Below are 13,564 nucleotides of genomic sequence, written 5' to 3'. Positions count from 1 at the left end.
ACTATATTTCCTAGGTCAAATAGAAAATATCTAAATGAAAACACAAACAGGAAGTGAGAGAGAAATTTTCGGATAATGAGTACCGTCTTCCCTATTTAAAAGCCTTGCTTAGAACGATCATCATCAGAGAACCTACCTGAAGGTTCACCAGAACCCCATCTCAGCCAGCCCAGCAGCAGCCACATCTTCCCCATGGCCTTCATGCTCTCTCTACTGATGGCCCTGGTGCTGGTCAGCTATGGCCCAGAAGGATCTCTGGGTTGTTACCTGTCTCAGAGACACATGCTGGATGCCAGGGAGAACCTCAGGCTCCTGGCCCAAATGAACAGACTCTCCCCTCATTCCTGTCTGCAGGACAGAAAAGACTTTGGTCTTCCTCAGGAGATGGTGGAGGGCGACCAGCTCCAGAAGGATCAGGCTATCTCTGTGCTCCACGAGATGCTCCAGCAGTGCTTCAACCTCTTCCACACAGAGCGCTCGTCTGCTGTCTGGAACACCACCCTCCTGGAGCAGCTCCACATTGGACTCCAACAGCAGCTGGAGGACCTGGACGCCTGCCTGGGCCCGGTGATGGGAGAGAAAGACTCTGACCTGGGAAGGATGGGCCCCATTCTGACCGTGAAGAAGTACTTCCAGGGCATCCATGTCTTCCTGAAAGAGAACGAATATAGCGACTGTGCCTGGGAAATCGTCAGAGTGGAGATGATTAGAGCCCTCTCTTCATCAACCACCTTGCAAAAAAGGTTAAGAAAGATGGGTGGAGATCTGAACTCACCTTGAGATGACTCTTGCCAGCTAAGATGCCAAATCACCCTGGTACACTCACCTGGGTTCATTTCAGAAGACTCTGATTTCTGCTTCAGCCACTGAATTCATTGAATTACTTTAGCCGATACTTTGTCAGCAGTAATAAGCAAGTAGATATAAAAGTATTCAGCTGTAGGGGCATGAGTCCTTAAGTGTTGCCTCCCCTGATGTTACCTATTCCTGATTTATGTATTCCTTCTTGCATCTAACATACTTAAAATATTAGGAAATTTGTAAAGTTACATTTCATTTGTACATCTATTAAAATTTCTAAAACATGTTTATAATTTTGTGTTATTAAATTTGTCTTTTGTTCTATTTACTAAATCAAAGAAAATGAGTTTCTTTACTCAAAAGTGAAAATCCACGCCCCCATTTTAAAACTTTATTAAAGAATGGGTGGTTACATTTGTTTATTCATTCATTCCATTCATATGATGCATATACATTGAGTACCTACGTGACAGAAGGTGTAATTGTCACCAAGGAATACAAGTGAATAAAGCGAATGTAGTTCCTACTGCATGGAAACTCTCAGTCTTACAGAGAAGAGGACATAAAAACAGTAGTATTTTATATCAATTATACTAAAGACTGCAAAGAGAAGTAAAGGAAAAGAATGTCCTCACACAGGATGCTTTAGGTCCAAATGATGCTGGAAAGACAAATAATATTATACATCTTTCTAAGCTGCCTGCAGGGCTTCCCTGGTAGCTCAGCTGGTAAAGAATGGCCTGCAGAGCTGAAGACTCCTGTTTGATTCCTGGGTGAGGAAAATCCCTTTGAGAAGGGATGGGCTACCTATCCACACAAGTATTCTTGGGCTTCCCTGGTCGTTCAGTTGGTAAAGAATCTGCCTGCAATGCCAGAGACCTGGGTTGGCCAGATCCCCTGGAGGAGGGTTAAACAACCCACTCCAGTATTCTTGTCTGGAGAATCCCCATGGCCAGAGGAGCCTGGAGGGCTGTAGACCACGGGGTCCCAAAGAGTGCAACACAATGAAGCACACGGCACAGAAAGTCAATGAATTCTCTTAACTTAGTTTCAAGTTACCAAAATCCAGGGTGACGTTCTTAGATAGACTTTACCTAAACATAATTATTTCTATAGAGTTCACCTAAAAGCACATTTTTCTCCTTACTCTTAAAAATCACAAACCATTAGTTACAGAGAGCCCAGGTAGATCATTTACATAGCAAAGGCACACGTAAATACCAACTCCTTCCCGAAAGCTGGCTTAACCAATTAAATAAGGCTCACTTTGATACAGTAGCAGAGCTAGCAGAGGCCATTGTTCTCCAGACCTCTGGGCAGCCCCCATTCAACAAGGACAGCCACCCAAAGGCCCCACGCCCTAGTGGACAGCCACCCAGGGATTTCCCTGTTGCTTCTGGGATTCCCCTGCAATTCTTGGGCACCGTATGGTAGCGGATGGCCACCTCAGGAGTACCCTACAGCTTGGGGATTACGCCAGCAACTTTTGGGCCCCCTCGGTTAGTGGACAGCCACATCAGGATCATCCAGCAACTTTTGGGCCCCACAGCTAGTGGATGCCCCCAATAACTTTCCATCCCCCATCTGTAACTTGGCACTCACAGGAGTTTCTCCCATGTCCTGCCTGTCACCAATTGCTGGATTGTACCCTGCAGGCTTACAAGACCTATGTTTGCCCAGCTTCGAGACCAAAGAAAGAATCTGCCGTCAAGAACAGAGGCAGGGATGGTGTGATGCATGGGAGGCACTTACATGGCTGAAGCAAGGTCCTGGAGCAACACCCCACCATGTGTGGTGCACTGGGGGTGGGAAGTATTAACACATGGTGACAGGCTTCATTCTGAGAGCAATGGAGGGGTGGGGAGTAGAGGGTGGGGAAGTGCGGAATGGGGAAAGAGGGAATGGCATGTGGGTGAGGAGAGTGCCGGTCCTAGGGGTGAGATCAGATGGGCTCATTAGTTATCATGGAAAGCAGTAGAGGGACACGCTCCTCACCACCCCTTTGATAAAAAAGATCAAATTTGGGGCCTGGGACAAGTACAGAGAAAAGCCAGTCATGTGCATAGGGTGTACTGGTGGGGCAGGGGATGTACAGAGAGTAAGAGAACAGTCATCCTGAGTGGCCTGACCATACATATATACCTTAATTTAAAAAATACTTTATTGCTAAAAATCACCAGTGATCAACTGGACCTTCAAATTATTTTGTTGGTGAAAGTTTGAACTATTCAGAGAATTACTGCACTGTGGCACAAAGACAGTGAGTGTGCAAGGGCTGTTGAAAGTGGTATTGACAGACTTGCTTGACATGGGGTTGTCACAAACCTTCAATGTGTAAAAAATGCAATTATCTGGGAAATGGGATAAAACAAAGTATGCCGGTACTTCCTCACAATGTAGCAATTCCCAGTGTGCTCTCCAGATTCACTGGTCCTTCCCCTGCACCAGCCATTCATACAGCTCTTTCCTGTTTGTGGTTCTGGCCACTGATTTTCCCTTAAGAGTGCAAAGCGTAGTCACTCGGTCGTGCCGACTCTTTGCCACCCCACGAACCACAGGCCACCAGGCTCCTGAGTCCATGGGATTCTCCAGGCAGAATACTGGAGTGGATTGCCATTTCCTTCTCCAGGGAACCTTCCCCACCCAGGGATCAAACCTGGGTCTCCCACATTGGAGGCAGATTCTTTACTGTCTGAGCCACAAGGGAAGCCCTGACAGTGCAAAGCTACCACTTACAAGTTTGAGGGAAAGTTCTAGGCTTTCCAGAAACTTTTAAATAAGTGGTTATTGTTTTTCTTGAGATGAATATTTTTGGGAATGAATGTCCTTGTTACAAGAGCTGAAGGAGGACCTTTCCTGGAAAGAACTGACACCAATAACTTGAAAAAGCCTGCTTCCTTAGCTTTCGTATTTTAGAGAGGAAAATACTCCCAGCTTCAGGCAGGACATGTCTTGGCCTAAGGAAGCTGTGTGGAGTGAAATGTCAAGATAATTTTCTGGCTTCCAGGCTGCTCAGCCTGCCAAGATTACAGATTTATCATTTGCTTTACCTACTTTAACACACTTGGAGCCTTGACCATGGCATTCTGGGTAGGAAAATACAAGGGAAATCAGCGGAAATAGCTCCTGTTTGAAGGTGCATTAACTCTTTCCTAAAGCGTATATTGTCAGTTCCTTGACTTCAGGAGAAAATTCTCAATGTCCCTTTGAATAATAACTGTACTTGCATCCTTTCCACCTTGACTCAGTGGTAAGAGAGAGAAGTCACTTAGTCGTGTCCGACTTATGTGACCTCATGGACTGTAGCCTCTGATGCTCCTCTGTCCATGGGATTCTCCAGGCAGAATACTAGAGTGGGTTGCCATTTCCTTCTCCAGGGGATCTTCCCATCCCAGGTATCAAACCAGCATCTCCTGCATTGTAGGCAGACGCCTTTACCATCTGAGCCATCAGGGAAGTCTATAAGAGTGCACAAGACACAAATAAGGGGATTTCAGAGAATACAGTTGTTGCCAACCAATAACCTGTGGTGTACCTACTTGGGTCCAATTGAGAACTAGTAAGGTAATGGCATACTGTAAATGAGGAAGTTAACCTGGAAGAGAGAGAGAGAGACAGAGAGTGTGTGTGTATGGGTTTACTGATCAAGCAGCAGGGAAGGGCTTCAATATAGACTAGACCTCTCAAATCTCTGCTTCAGGTTACAGACTTCATCTTTAGATTGCTTCTCTGCAATTAATGGATGAGAGGGCTGACAGCTTACAGTAAAGGATCAGATTCCTGATCTCCAAAGAAGAAGATTTAGCTTTGGGACCGGGGACCAGGCTTGATCACTCAAGAGCTTTTGTATAGCAGGGTTTTATTAAAGCATAAAAAGGGACAGAGAAAGCTTCTGACATAGACATTAGAAGGGGGACGGACAGAGCCCCGCTCACTAGCCTTAGTGAGGGAGCTATATATTTTAAACTGGTTATTATAATAAATGAAAAGAAAGTCTCAAGGTTTACATATCCTACTAGATCCACTCCCACAATATACATTTTAAGATAATGGGATGAGAACTAACAATAGAAAGATCTTATCACACTCACTCCTACAATGTACATCTTAAGTCAGCAGGTTCTTGCTAAGGAGAAACACATCCTCGAGCAAGATACCTTGTTCTATTGACTAAGGCAAAGCAATCTTGAAAAAAAGTTTGTTTTTTTCTCCTCCTTGAGAACTCCAGACCCTATATCCTCCTGGACAGCGCCAGACCCCTCTCTCGTCCTTGGGGACCCCAGACTTCTTATCAATCTGCCTAGGAACTGACACTCTCAGACATCTCTAATTTCTAGGTTAAATACATGTCAGTTGCTCAGTTGAGTACAACCCATTTGCAACTCCGCGGACTGTATCCTTTTCATACTGTTCATGTGATTCTCAAGGCAAGAATACTGAAGTGGTTTGCCATTCCCTTCTCCAGTGGACCACATATGTCACTTACGACCAACCGAGACAGCATATTAAAAAGCAGAGGCATCACTATGCCAACAAAGGTCCATCTAGTCAAGACTATGGTTTCTCCAGTAGTCACGTATGGATGTGAGAGTTGGACCTTAAAGAAAGCTGACTGCTGAAGAATTGATGCTTTTCAACTGTGGTGTTGGAGAAGACTCTTGAGAGTCCCACTGAATGCAAAGAAATCCACCAGTCCATCCTAAAGGAAATCCGTCCTGAATATTCATTGGAAGGACTGATGCTGAAGCTGAAACTCCAATACTCTGGCCACCTGATGCGAAGAACTGATGCTTTGAAAACATCCTGATGCTGGGAAACATCGAAGGCAGGACAAGAAGCGGGTGACAGAAGATGAGATGGCTGGATGACTTTACCGACTCAATGGTCATGAGTTTGAGTAAGCTCTGGGAGTTGGTGATGGACAGGGAGGCCTGGCTTGCTACAGTCCATGGGGTCACAAGACTAAGACACGTCTGAGCAACTGAACTGAAATGGACTGTACCCCACAGGCTCCTGGTCCATGGAATTCTCCAGGCAAGAAAACTGGAGTGGACTGTCATTTCCTTCTCCTGTATATGAAGTAAGTTTTGAGTTATTTTCTCTCTTCCTTCAACACTTTGGGGACACTTTGGGGGGCAAGACTACGTGGATAATTTTTGGACTCATCTGGCTGTCTTTGTGGGGCTTCCCAGGTGGCACTGGTGCTAAAGAACCCACCTGCCACTGCAGGAGACATAAGAGACCTGGGTTTGATCCCTGGGTCGGGAAGATCCCCTGAGGAGGAAATGGCAACCCAGTCCAGTATTCTTGCCTGGAGAATCCCATGGACAAGGGAGGCTGTTCATTGGGTCCTAAAGACTCAGACATGACTGAAGCGACTTTGCACGCACACCAGCTTGTCTTTGTGACTGTTTAACATCCTTTAAATATTACACTTCTTCCACTGTTTGGCTGAGCTTTTTTTAGATTTAACTTGCACTTTGCCATTTTGTCAGCAGAAATGTCACTTATCTTTCTTCACTTTCATGACATTCAGATATATATATACGTTTTATTTTTGCCCAAACACTACTGTTTTGCTTTCTAGGAAAGACCAAATGCGAGACAAAATATCCAGTCTTGAAAATCACAGAAAATGCAGTGAAGCTCCTCTGCCATTCTTTTATTTCCCTTTGTATTAACCCTAGGATGAAATGGAACGTACGCCAGGAGTAGAGAGACAAACATCGACCAGCAAATCACTATAGAATTATAAGTTCCTAAATCTTTTATTGTTATTCAAATTTAAAACCAAACATCATGAGTAAGTAAAGAAACAGGGCTATTTCTCCCTGACACAGCCTGGCCTCATGGCTCCGCATTCTCAGCATGAAACAGAGATGGATACACAAGTCAGCCCAACATTCGATGTACCGCATGAACAACTAAAAGTCACTGATTTCTCTGATACAAGCTTCTAAGAATATATAACACCACCTCTGAATTCCCTATAGCCAACTCAGAAATTCTGAGGAAAACAAATGTTCAACAGCTAAAAGAAGGTTTGAATAATAGAAGCTGTAGTGGCAAAATAGAAATTGCCTACTAAAGATGTAACTATTACAATTGGATAATGCCTCCATCTAAGTAGTATTCTTACCTGGAAAATCCCATAGACACAAAAGTCTGGCAGACTACAGTCCATAGGGATGCAAAGAATCGGACACAACGGAGCAACTAACACACACACTCGTAGACAAAAACACACTTTAGCTCTCAGCATCTTGGCTGCTGACCCTTGATACCAGGGGACACAGGTCAGAAGAGGAGGTCACCACTGAGAACTCAGGTCCTTAACAGAAACATTCCAGGGAGAGGGTGGGGATCCTGGAAGATGAATGATTTTGCAGAGAAAGAGACAGGCCCCTCCACAGTACATCCTGAACTTCTCAGGATGTGGTAAGCGTGCACTCACGAGTGAGTGTCAGAGAGTTTGCGTGAAGGACACTGTCATTCAGACGAATCGTGCTATTAGAGGTGAAAACTACCTTGTGAGTGAGGCAGTGTTGGAAATATAATTAATTATCTTGGTTTAGAATTTTCACATTTAAGTGCACAGGAAAGAAACAGGATTCCTGGTGGGGGTATTAGCACAGCCTGTCGAGGACTATGCTGCTGCTGCTGCTGCTAAGTTGCCTCAGTCGTGTCCAACTCTGCAACCGTCATAGACGGCAGCCCACCAGGCTCTGATATCCCTAGGATTCTCCAGGCAAGAACACTGGAGTGGGTTGCCATTTCCTTCTCCAGTACATAAAAGTGAAAAGTGAAAGTGAAGTCACTCAGTCGTGTCCGACTCCTAGTGACCCCAGGGACTGCAGCCTACCAGGCTCCTCCGTCCATGGGATTTGCCAGGCAAGAGTACTGAAGTGGGTTGCCATTGGACTATAGATCTACTATAAAAAAATGGTGGAAAGTAACAGTGATGTCTAGTATGTTATTGCTGACTATCGACTTGAAGAAAAGTGCCACAACCTAAATGTTGAGAGTTATGTTTTATTTGGTGGGAATTCAGGAGACAGTATTTCAAGTCACCCTGAGAGAAGTGCTCCAAGGAGCTGGGGGGTGGGAGGAGAGGGGGAGTCAGGTTGTACAGAAGTTTGCAAGTATGGGCAGGTATTCTGAACCTCAAAAGTATTTTTGTGAAGTAGAGAAAACCAGATATCTCAAGTAAAGGAATTTAGCACTTTGCTATGTATGGGAAGATGCAAGAGTCTGTGCTCACTGAAATCATTCTTTTCATGCATCTCACCTATCCTGGGGCCATACCCCTTGCATTTTTCACATCCTGAGTTCCCTTGGTCTCCCTTAGGGAGTGGCTCCAATCTGATAGCTGTCAGACCAGGGGTACATTCCTCCTTCCTGAGCACCCTGGAGGGCTGGAAACTGATGACTTTGTCATCCTGGTGTACTGATATGGCAGGAAACACTCCATTTCTCATGACCTGTGGTCCCAGTGAAATGTAACCTCAGGAACCTGAATGAATGTCCTCAAAAGAGCAGAAACAACTGATTAGCTCATACACTCATAAATACAAGCCTCTGTTCTGATTAAAACAGTAAACAAAATACAGAAATCTAGAGGGGCTGAGGGACTCTGACCTCCTATGTATAGGGTAAGGAGAGAAAAATGCAGTACAGAGTCCAGGAAAAATTTTCTTCTTGACACAAAGAGAAGGACTCTTTTTATGTATTAAAATGTGTATATAAGTATGTACATGTGTATAAGTCTTTACATCCCTTCATAACCTCAGACATTACTTAGTTTCTCATTTATTTGATATCCATTTGGAGGGACAAATCCAAAGTTTAGTGGGAAAACAAAACACTTATTGTTCACATTATTAGAATAGATTCCTTACATTTTCTGGGTCAAATAGAAAGTGTCTAAATGAAAACACAAAATGGATGTGAGAGAGAAAATTTATGACACTGAGTACTGTCTTCCCTAGTTAAAGCCTTGCTTTAGATTTATTATTCCCTTTTAATAATAACTGCACTTGCATCCCTTCCACATTGTCTCATTGTAAAACAGAACACAGCCACAAATAAAGGGATTTATTTCAGAGAAGACAACTGTTGCCAACGAATAGCCTGGGGTGTTCCTATTTGGGTAGAATTGAGAACTATTAAGGTAATCCAATTTTAATTCAGGAATTAACAAGGATGTGTCCATGAGTGTGTGCGTGCATGCGTATGTGGGTATGCCTGTGTGTGTGCACGTGTGTTTGCTCATTGAGCCGGGAAGGGCTTCAGTTTAGCCTAGATCTATCAAATCTCTGCCTCAATTTACAGGCTTGTCTTTAGCTTGCTTCTCTCCAAATGACAAATGTAGGGCACTCTAATTTGTTTCTTGAATAAGTTTTGTTCCATTTCTTTCTTCCTTCAACACTTTGGGGCCCCTTTTGGGGGCAAGAATACACATACAATTTTTGGTCTCACCTGGCCATCTTTGTGGAGGCTTCCCAGGTGACACCAGTGGTAAAGAACTCGCCTGCCAATCCAGGAGACATAAGAGTCCAAGGTTTAACCCCTGGGTCGGGAAGATAACTGGAGGAGGAAATAGCAACGCACTCAGGTATTCTTGCCTGGAGAATCCCATGGACAGGGGAGCCTGTCCACAGGGTCACAAAGAGTCAGACATGACTGAAGCAACTTAGCACGTGCACATGGCTGTCTTTGAGACTGTTTGACAACTTTCAAATATTATGATTCCTTCCATTTCTTCGTTGACCTTTCTTCAACTTACACTTGCCATACTGTCAGCAAAAAAGACATGTGTCTATATTCTCTTTCATGACATTCAAAATTATATTTGTTTTATTTTTGTCCACAAACAACTATCAAGTTTTGCCTTCCAGTTAAGCTGACATGAAAAACAAAACAATCTCTAGTGTTGAAAATTACAGAAAATATGGTGAGGCCCCTCTGCCATTCTTTTCCTTCCTTTTGTATTAACCCTAGGATGAAACGTTTAGGAACGCAGTAGGAGAGACAAACTGGCCAGTAAATCAATATGCAAAAAATAAGCTCTTAAATGTTTTTTTGCTGTTCTTTAAATTTAAAACAAAACATCATGAGCAAGTAAAGAAACAAGGCTATTTCTCCCTGACACAGCCTGGCCTCACTGCTCTGCATTCTGAGCACAAGACAGAGATGGATCAACAAGTCAGCCCAACAGAAGGAGGTAGACTGAATGAACAACTGAAGGGCACTGATTTCTGTGACAGAAGCTTTCAATAATACATAACACCATCAACAAATTCCATATAGCCAACTCAGAAATGCTGAGCAAAACAAATCTTGAACTGTTTAAGTAAAAGAATTGAACGATAAAAGCTATATTGTCAAAATAAAAATTGTCTGCCAAAGGTGTAACAATTGCCATTGGATAATGCCTCCACCTACTTAGCTCTCCACACTTTAGGTCTCAGCATCTGAGGGCTGCTGACACTTGATACCTGGGGACACGGAGTAGAAGAACAGGAGGTCATCACTGAGAACTCCCCTCCTTCACACAAACATGCGCTGGGAGAGGGTGGGGATCCTGGAAGATGAATGATTTTGCAAACAAAGGGACAAGTCCTTCCACCGTAGAATTCTGAAGTTCTCAGGATGTGGTTAGCCAGCTCTCACGGGTGAGGCACAGAGAGGTTGGGTTGAGGACACTGTCATTCCAGAGGAAAAATGCTACTGGAGGTGATAACCACTTTGTGAGTGAGGTGGTGCTGGAAAGACAATTAATTATCTTGGAATTAGAATCTTCAGACCTACATGCAGCAGAAAGGAAGCAGGATTCCTGGTGGGGATATTGGCACAGCCTGTGCAAGACAATAAAAGTGAAAGTGAAGTCTCTCATTCATGTCCGACTCTTTGCAACCCCAAGGACTGTAGCCTACTAGGTTCCTCTGTACATGGGCTTTTCTAGGCAAGAATACTAGAGTAGGTTGCCATTTCCTTCTCCAATAGATCTACCATAAAAAGCAGGTTGAAAGAAACCATCATGTCTTGTTTATTGTTCCTAACTGTTGATCTGGAGCCTATTATACACAGTGAACTAAGTCAGAAAGAAAAACACCAATACAGTATATTAACGCATATATATGGAATTTAGAAACATGGTAACAATGACCCTATATGTGACACAGCAAAAGAGACACAGATGTAAAGAACAGAATTTTGGACTCCGTGTGAGAAGGTGAGGGTGCGATGATTTGAGAGAATAGCATTGAAATATGTAATTTACCATATGTGAAGTAGATCACCAGTCCAGGTGCAATGAATGGGACATGGCGCTCAGGGCTGGTGCGCTGGGACCACACTGAGGGATGGGACAGGGAGGGAGGTGGGAGGGGAGTTCAGGATGGGGACACATGTACATCCATGGGTGATTCATGTCAATGTATGACAAAAACCACCACAATATGGTAAAGTAATTAGCTTCCAATTAAATAAGTTAATTAAAAAAAGAAAGAAATAGTGACAACCTAAAAGTTGACAGTTATGCTTTATTTAGTGGGAATTCAGAAGACAGTATCTCAAGTCACCCTGAGGGAATTGCTCCAAGGAGCTGAGGGGAAGAGCTGGTTATATAGGAGTTTGCAAGAAAGGGGAGGTAGTCTGAACATCAAAGTAGTTTTGTGAATTAAAGAAAACCAGCTATCTCAAGTTAAGGAATTTAGCACTTTTCCTTTGTATGGGAAGAGGCAAGTGTCTGGGCTCACTGAAAACATTCCTTTCCTGAATCTCAGCTCTCCTGGGGCATTTTTCCTTGCATTTTCTTGCATCTGGCATTTTTTCACTGCCTGAGTTGCCTTGGGCTCACCTTAGGGAGTAGCTGCAATTTGGGAGCTGTCATCCCACAGGTGTATTCCCCCTTCCTGAGAGCCCTGGAGGGCTGGAAACTCTTGAGGACTGTGTCATCCTAGTTTACTGATATGGCAGGAGATACTCCACTCCTCAAGATCTTGTGGCCCCAATGAAACGTAATCTCAGGAACCTGAATGAATGTTCTCAAAAGAACAGAAACAACTCAGTAGTTCATTCACTCTTAATTACAGGCCTCTGTTTTGTGAAACAGAAAACAAACTACAGAAACCAATATGGCCTGAGTGACTCTGAATTCCTATGAGTAAGATAAGGGGGTGGGGGGAATGCACTTAAGAATCAAGGAAAATTTTCTTTTGACATAGCACAAACAAAAGGAATGTTTATATATATTATACTTAAATGTGTACATAATAAGTATGTACACCTCTATAAGTCTTTACATACTAACATAATTTCAGCCTTTCTTTAATTTCTCATTTAACTGATACACATTTGCTTTGACAAATCCAAACTTTATTGGGAAAATTAACCTTCTACCAAAAAAATTAAGAGTTTAGATTGACTACATTTTCTAGGTCAAATAGAAAATATCTAAATGAAAACACACCGGGGAAGTGAGACAGAAATTAAGACAATGAGAACCGTCTTCCCTACTTAAAAGCCTTGCTTAGAAAGATTATCATCAGACACCCTACCTCCAAGGTTCCACCAGATGCCGTCTCAGCCAGCCCAGCAGCAGCCTCATCTTCCCCATGGATTTCGTGTTCTCTCTACTGATGGCCCTGGTGCTGGTCATCTACAGCCTGGGAGGATCTCTGGGCTGTGATCTGTCTCAGAACCACGTGCTGGTTTCAAGCAGAACCTCAGGCTCCTGGGCCAAATGAGCAGACTCTCCCCTCACTCCTGTCTGTAGCACAGAAAAGGCTTCGGTTTTCCCCAGGAGATGGTGGAGGGTGACCAGCTCCAGGAGGCCCAGGCCATTTTTGTGTTCCACGAGATGCTCCAGCAGAGCTTCAACCTCTTCCACACAGAGTGCTCGTCTGCTGCCTGGAACAGCACCCTCCTGGAGCAACACCGCTTGGACTCCAACAGCAACCGGACGACCTGGACACCTGCCTGGGGCAGGTGATGGGACAGGAAGACTCCTATGCCCTGGGAAGGATAAGCCCCACTCTGCTCTTGAAGAGGTACTTCCATGGAATCCATGTCTACCTGAAAGAGAAAGAATACAGTGACTGCGCCTGGGAAATCATCAAGAGTGGAGATGATGGAGCCCTCTCTTCATCAAGCAGCTTGTAACAAAGGTTAGGAAAGATGGATGGAGAGCTGAACTCAGCTTGAGATGACTCTCACCGACTAAGATGCCACATCACCCTCATACACTCACCTGTGTTCTTTTCAGTCGACTGATTTCTGCCTTAGCCACCAAATTCATTGAATTACTTGAGCCGATATTTTGTCAGTAGTAATAAAAAGTAGATATAAAAGTATTTAGCTGTAGGGGCATGAGTCCTAAAGTCATGCCGGCCCTGATGTTATCCGTTGCTGATTTACTTATTCCTTCCTGCATCTAACATACTTAAAATACTTGTAAAGTTACAATTCATCTATAATCATATTAAATTTCTAAAACATGTTCACCATCTCATGTTATTAATTTTGTACTTTGTTCTATTTATTAAATTCTTATTGAAAGAAAATGAGTTTCTTACTCAAAAATTAAATCCAAACCTCCATTTAACATTTTATTAAACAATGTGTGGTTACATTTTTCATTCATTCATTCCATTCATATTATACATATATATTTAGTCCCTAGTGACAGACTGTGTAATTCTCACCAAGGAATACAAGTGAATAAAGCAAATGTAGTTCCTACTGCATGGAAACTCTCAGA

At 43.5% G+C, this 13,564-nt stretch overlaps 1 protein-coding gene and 1 pseudogene across 1 annotated transcript; both read left to right on the top strand.

The window, feature by feature from the left end:
- LOC112583863 (interferon tau-1) lies at nt 1-1,091 on the top strand. The gene has a single exon (XM_044939777.1). The coding sequence runs from the start codon at nt 193-195 to the stop codon at nt 778-780; it is 588 nt and encodes a 195-aa protein (XP_044795712.1). The 5' UTR covers nt 1-192; the 3' UTR covers nt 781-1,091.
- An 11,271-nt stretch (nt 1,092-12,362) lies between these two features.
- On the top strand, nt 12,363-13,008 carry LOC123332468 (annotated as a pseudogene).
- Nucleotides 13,009-13,564: the final 556 nt, after the last annotated feature.

The sequence above is a fragment of the Bubalus bubalis genome, chromosome 3 (genome assembly GCF_019923935.1).
Source record: "Bubalus bubalis isolate 160015118507 breed Murrah chromosome 3, NDDB_SH_1, whole genome shotgun sequence".
Taxonomy (NCBI): Eukaryota; Metazoa; Chordata; class Mammalia; order Artiodactyla; family Bovidae; genus Bubalus; species Bubalus bubalis.
The sequence above is the reverse complement of the archived record's forward strand: the minus strand, read 5'-3'. Positions and strand labels throughout refer to the sequence as shown.

Bases quoted from the DNA above. Each gene is read 5' to 3' on its own strand.
- LOC112583863 (XM_044939777.1), top strand. From the start codon at position 193: ATGGCCTTCATGCTCTCTCTACTGATGGCCCTGGTGCTGGTCAGCTAT.